General features: G+C 44.0%; 1 protein-coding gene across 1 annotated transcript; it reads right to left on the reverse strand.

Annotated features, from left to right (window-relative positions):
• Positions 1-4593: 4593 nt before the first annotated feature.
• On the reverse strand, positions 4594-6888 carry CHST14 (carbohydrate sulfotransferase 14; the record flags this gene model as incomplete). The annotated part of the gene is made up of 1 exon (XM_010710909.2): positions 4594-6888. A coding segment is annotated over one exon (1020 nt), but the record flags the coding sequence as incomplete, so codon positions are not given.
• Between the last annotated feature and the right edge of the window lie 5 nt (positions 6889-6893).

A 6893-nucleotide genomic window follows, 5' to 3' on the forward strand; every position in this document is an offset into this window, starting at 1 on the left:
TTGTCTCATCTGGCCACTGATACCCAAGCACTAATCAATGATGCTCAGCAGGCCATCAGAACTAGCTGCAAAGGAAAGGCAGGCATGATTATAACCAGTGGGATATATATATATATATTATTTTTGTTATTATTATATTTTTTAATACAAAAATACCCTTAATTTCTTGCTGTGAGGTTTCTATCAATAGGAGATGGCTCCAAAGAAGCAATATAATGCAGCTATCTTGGAGTGTACAGTATTCTGCATGCAATGTGAATCCCCTCTCCTGTTCTTGCCATTACTGTGGGGCATTTCTCTCCTCGCCATTAGCATTTTTATGGGGACTTTGTTATTGCCTTCCTTCCAGTATCAAGGAAAGCATGACTGCAGTCCTCATTCCTGTTCCTTCTTCCACCCTCAGGAATATCACAGGAGATAAAAGAGCTTTTCTCCATCCTTTGCCCTCACAAGGCCACAAAATGGCTGCATTTCATTTGAAACCAGGACACTCATTCATTACTTAATGCTGGGGAAGACCAAGTTCCCTGTAAAACACACAAATACTGAAATCCAGAACATCCAGTGGTTGCTCTTGAAAATCATAGCACTCCCACAGATTTCATAATGGGGGATAGTCACTCCCAAAAACTTCCTCTTTGGAGCTCATTGCCTGATTTTAAGGACTGCACTGACTCAATGAGAAAGCGAGGGCAATACCTCAGGGCTTGGTCTATCACCAAACTCAATGGATAGACAGTGAGGAACAGTTTGAGCCACAAACTTGTCATTTCCCAACTACTCCATATAATTTCTCAAACAATGGGAGCACTGTTGGGCAGATGTTTCACTGTAAGGCTGCTTTTGAGTGAATCCACTTATTCAAGCCCCATCCAGAGGAATAAATCTGCACGTAGTGTGATGCTGAACATTTGGTGAAATGAAAAACATAGCCTGAGGGTATGAGGCTCATGCTTCTGCCTAGCATGAGCTGTCATTACTGATAAATGATAAATATTTTGTGTGAATTAGCTGTCCTGCCTTCCGTAGCTTTTTGATGGGATATGAGGACAAGAGCTCACACCTGGTTCATTCACTAATGGGAACACTGTAAGCCCCCTGCAAATCTCAGCCTAGAGGATCCCAATGGCCTCATCCCGAATTTTTGCTCCCAAGGCCTCATCTGAAGCAGTTTTCCCCTGCTTCCTACTATAAGATGGGTATTTCTTCTCCCAAAGGATGATACCATCCAAGTTTGACTTGATCAGTTTGACTTGAGCTTCTATCCCTGCTACCAAAATACGTGCAACTGAATAAGCCCCTCCAAAAGTCCATGAGATCATAGGTATGAGCCTCTGTATCAACATGGGATTCTCCGATTATAAGGAGCTCTTTCAATAGAATTTGGATTCCCAGGAATAAGACACACAACTAATAGGCTGATGAACCCTAAGGATTCAGAATATTATTACAAGGCTAGAATATACCTCAGACTCACATCATTATTAATATTATTACAACAACAGATAATAATAAATGAATGAAAACAAAGAGGAGAAGTAAATCTGTTTTTCTGCCTTGTGCAGATGCTGAAACAATCATCCACAACTTTATTCCTGTTAGACACAGGGGTATGGCTAGCAGCCAGCAAGGAGACTGGCAGTGTTCGTGCACTTATTTCACCACCAGAGCCTGTCAAGGAAGTTATTTATTTCTGCAAAAGCAACAGGAATAAAAGCCAACTAGGAAAGAGGAAAAAATCTGACGTGTGCACTGGAGCTCAGATGCAGCGACCAGAGGGAATACACATAAAACCCTTTTCTTTTGCAAGTGGCTAGCAGCAATGCAGTTGGTTTAGAAATACGAAGTGACCAGGCTGCAGCTGCCAATTGTTGGCTCAGCAAGTGCTCCCCATCACCAGAGCTGGCTCTGCAGTGCTGTTGCATCCTCCCCAGGTCACTGGGGCCAAAGCCATTTCTTCTGCCTGATGTGAAATCCTCGAGCTTTAGCAAACAAACAGCTTTAGCTATGCTGAAATGAGGCTTTCCAGACCTCCTAGTGCTGGAATTAGCAAGCAAGACATTATGTGAAACGAGACTTTGAAACATTGGGGGATCGTGATCCGCCCTTCTCCAAGGGGTAAGTCAAAGCAGCAGCTCTGAATGCTAAAACCAGGCAGCTTATTTCTTCCTCCTTGCTGCACTCCTAGTGCAACGTGGAAAGTATTCAAAAAGTTGGCTCAGTGACACGGAGTTATTATTCAAACAACATGGAGCAGGGATGGACTTCCCACAGCTCTCAGCTGGTGAAGCACTGGAAAGCAGGGCCCTACCTTCTCTCATCAATGCAGACATAGAGGTCTTCTTCCACGAAGCAACAGGATACATGAGTCTCGTTTCACAGAAGGATCATTTAAATCAGATTTTTCCACAAGCAAGGAAGTCAACGTTGGGTGTTCTTAACTATGAGAAATAACCCAGCAAACCAATACACAATATCACCATGACAGGCTGCAATTGACTGGTTTTAGTACTTCGTGCAGGGGAACGTGATGCTCTTTTAGGTTGTGTGTAGACACACAATGTTGTACGTGTAAGTCTTGACCTACAGTGAATTCCTAAAGCAGAAAACTATCATATAAACTAACAGAGCATAAACACTTGCTTGTATGAACAGGGAATTCTCTGTGATTTCAAGCTGAGCAGTATCATTCACATATGTTTACCTTATGTTATTAAAAATGGATGAATTACAGCACCAGTATTTCTCTTCTTTCTATCTCAAACAGCATGGTTCGGATTCTTCCATGAAATGACCAGGGACTGGAGGTACTTCCAGTCCAAGAGAGCAATAGCAAAGATGACACCTGGCAACGGGTGAGCTACAGCAGTTTGTGAAGCTGGTCATTAGCTTTGCAACATGTTGCTTCCTTGCTGTTGGGACTTTTTCCTTCCAGCATTCTTCTCTCAAGTTTGGTAGAAATCATAGAATTGTTAAGGTTGGAGAAGACCTCTAAGGCCATCAAGTCCAACACTCTACCCATGACCACCATGCCCACTAACCCATGTCCCTAAAAGAATCATAAAGAACCATTAAGGTTGGAAAAGACCTCTAAGATCATCAAGTCCAATCTGAATCCATCCCCACCATTCCCACTAACCATGTCCCTCAGTGCTACACATCCACAGCTCTTGAAGACTTACAGAGACAGGACTGGATCAGCAGGTCCGAGAGTCACCAGAGTTCAATATGAAATCAGGAGAATCAACTGAGAGAAATGCAGTGACAAAACCCCAGTGCCAAAACATCCAACCGTAGATCTGGGAAAGCTGGGTGGCATTCCATACAGTGCTGGGGATTAATAAACAACAACAACAACAACAAAATTTCAAAAGGTAAAGTCATTGTCTTTTCAGTCTTTTTATTCTGCTGGATGACTGCAAACATGACAAAGTAGAAAAAGTAGAAAACACATTCAATCAAAGATAACTCCTAGATTTATAATTACCTCCTCAGTGTGTACCTGAGCTGAAGCCCATCCTTCTTGCTGCTTTTGCATGCGTTTTCTCCTCTCTCCATTCTCTGTGTCCTTGTGGAATTTGCTCAGGACTTAATACACACCAGAGAAACACCTGATAAAAAGAAATCGCACTGCTGCTGAGATATTTTTTTTTATTATTATTATTATTATTTAAAAAAAAATTTCTCTGGAAATTTTTGGCCATGGATAAAATGAATTATCACTAATGGAAACCCAACTGATTTTTCATGCTTGCATTCAGCAGCCTGCAAGAGGCCACACTTTCCCAGGTATGGGACAAATCTCTGCTCAACCAAAGAGGTTCTGCAGATTTTGCCCTCATTAAAATCTTTGTCATGGGAGAGTATAAGGAGCTGGGAGAAGGCTGTCTGCTCTTCTTTAAAGAGAAAAAGGCAATTAATGACATAAAGGCTCCAGAAAAAGCCTGAATGCAATACATTGGATTAAGGAGACGAGACTAAAAATATGAATACAGGGAACAGAAAGTGCAGCAGATAAACAAGCAGCCTGAGCCTTTAATATTACTGATAAATAAGCTTTAATTAAAAGCCCAGCTGTGAAACAAATAGGAAATACTCCCTCATCCTCACAAAGACACTGAAGTCCAACCAACTTACTCCTAGATAGACAGACCTGAAGGTCAGACTGAGTTCACTTCAGCAGAAGCAGTGGTAGCTTCACCAGGAATAAATCTATTAATTTACTTTGACCAATTGCCCTCGGCAGGATTTTCCATCCCTCCACCTTGAGTTCACTTGGATGTGTCTCCATGCCCTCCTTCCAGGCAATTTCAGCAAGCTTTTATAAAAAAAGACAGAAACCTCTTCACTTTCCTTCCACCTTTTTGGGAGATTACTCCACTAAGTCCCTGCTGTAATCCATCTTCCAACTCCACAGCAATTAGAGGCCTATTCAGCCGCTGCTTTTCATCTCATTGCCTGTGTCATGGAATTGTTTCACCCTTTGGATTGGATGAGTTTCCTTCCAAGGCAGGAACTGCCTATTCATCATACTTCTATGCTGAGAATGAAAATAAAGATTAACGTTGAAAAAAAAAAGCACAAAGCAAGAGACTCATTCATATAAAAACTTTATTAAAAAGGAGGACACAGCCCCCCAGAACAACATTCCCCAGTACCTCTCAAACTTTTAAAACTCAACAATCATAATTAAATACAAATAGTGTGCACATCCAGAAAAGGAAACTAAACCTCAAATCGCCGCTGTTTCAAACATGGATGGAGATCTTCCATGTTGGTTTGCAATGCATGTGGGCACACAGGCAGTGACTGAGGCTGTGAGCTGCCACAAATTGGGTCAGTCTTTATTCTTTTCTGCTCTAAGTGCCATGATGGGTTTTGATATTATTGGAACCCTGTATTGTTTTATTTCAAAGAGAAAGAGAAGAACAAACCGTTACGGCTTGATGTCTCACCTGATAACGTCACGCTGGGTGAATACCCTGCATTTTCATATCTCAAGTTATGCAAAATGAGGTTTTTTTAGTCCTAGTTCTATTTCAATGGTTAATAATTAAAACAAAAAACAAAAAACAAAAAACAAGAATTATTATTGCTGTCACTAGAAAAAAAAAGCAACAAAAAAGCCAGCCTCATCTAACCATCATCTACAGATGAGAAAATAAAAGAGAAATAGGCCAAAGTTTAAAAGTCTTTTCTTCTACTTCTACCTGAAAAACCACCTTCTGTCTAACCTAAGACCACATTTAACAGCGCTTTCAGTGCATCAGCAACTATACAATGATTGATTCAGCTGTGCACCATGTACTACTAAAGATACAAAAAAGGGAAGAAGAATACTTAAAATATATCTACTTCTTGATTTCCTTATGGAAGTTTTCTGTATTGCGTCATAAAAAGGATTTGCAGCAAAAATAGATTTACAAAAGCTGTTGTGCTCAAGTCAGCGGCGCATGTACATCTTTGAACTGGAACAATACAAAAAGTATCCTAGTAGAAAAGGCAATATATAAAATTATATGAAGAGTGCTTTAGAATTATAAAGTTATGAGATTATGCATAGAATCATAGAATCACCAAGGTTGGAAAAGAACACCAAGTTCATCCAGTCCAACCGTCCACCTAGCACCAGTATTTCCCCACTAAACCATGACCCTCATGACAACATGTAAGTGTTTCTTGGACACCTCCAGGGACGGTGTCTCCACCATCTCCCTGGGCAGCCTGTTCCAGCTCCTGACCGCTCTTTCGGAGAAGAAATGTTTCCTAGTATCCAACCTGAGCTTCCCCTGCCCTGCAGCAACACTTCACCGCTGTCTTAGCTAAACCTTGCAGAATTTACTCCAGATCCTGAAGCAAGAAACCACCTCACTGCCTGCAGAACTCGCTGGTGATGTTTGGAAGGGGATAGGCAAAGAGAGTGAAATCCAGGATGTACTTTGGGAGCAGCTCTTTTATCAGCCTGCGCTGGGTGTTGCACAGGTAGTAATGGAGCGTTTCTGCCGTCACAGGCTTGTACCATGACTGCCTTTCTGGGAAGCGGATGAAGGACGGAGCCTGAACTTCCTCCAGGACACGGTTGGCGTCCTCGTTCAGCCGCTCATAGGAGCCGATGAAGTCATATCGCACGGCACAGGGCTGGCACAGGTTGTAGATGGGCATCCAGTGCTCATTCATCCTTTCCACCTCTTCGTCCAGCAAGTAGCGGAGAAACTCGGAAAAGGTCACATCGTCGCCCGCCGACTTCCCCCCATTCTTTCGATACCGCCTGACTATTTCCACCCCATACTTCTGCTGGTACTCCTTGATCTCCCCAAACTTGTTCCTGTAGGCCGACAGCAGCCTCTCGGCCGGGTTCCTCACAAAGACAAACTTGTAGTAGTTCTTCAGGCGGTAGTTGATCTCATCAGGCGTCATGTCCCCCAGGAACACCAGGTCGCTCTTGTGGTCCATCTTCAGCTTGACGTCAACGCTCTCCAGCGCCCCGTCCAGCACCTTCAGGATGCGCTTCCAGTTGGAGCAGGCCACCTTGGGCACGTAGCAGTAGAGGAAGCGGTACTTATCGCTGACCAGGAGGTGACGGAGGACCGTCCGCCGCTGCCCGGCCGGCAGCTCCCAGACGCTGCGGGGCATGGCCCGCTGCCCGCACACCGAGCGGATGGTGCGGTTGCGGATGTCCCGCAGCACCTCACGCTCCAGATCTCCTCCGTGCGTCTCCACCCGCCGGGAAACCTCGCCGGCCGCCGGGTGCAGCGGGAGCGGCTTCACCTCGGCCAGGATGCCCTTCTCGATCATCAAGAGCAGACCGCTGGAGGCCAGGATGACGCCGAACATCAGCATGGAGGGCAGCAGCACAGTGCTGCCGCTCCGCAGGCGGGACCGGCTGCACGCCG

The sequence above is a fragment of the Meleagris gallopavo genome, chromosome 5 (assembly GCF_000146605.3).
Source record: "Meleagris gallopavo isolate NT-WF06-2002-E0010 breed Aviagen turkey brand Nicholas breeding stock chromosome 5, Turkey_5.1, whole genome shotgun sequence".
Taxonomy (NCBI): domain Eukaryota; kingdom Metazoa; phylum Chordata; class Aves; order Galliformes; family Phasianidae; genus Meleagris; species Meleagris gallopavo.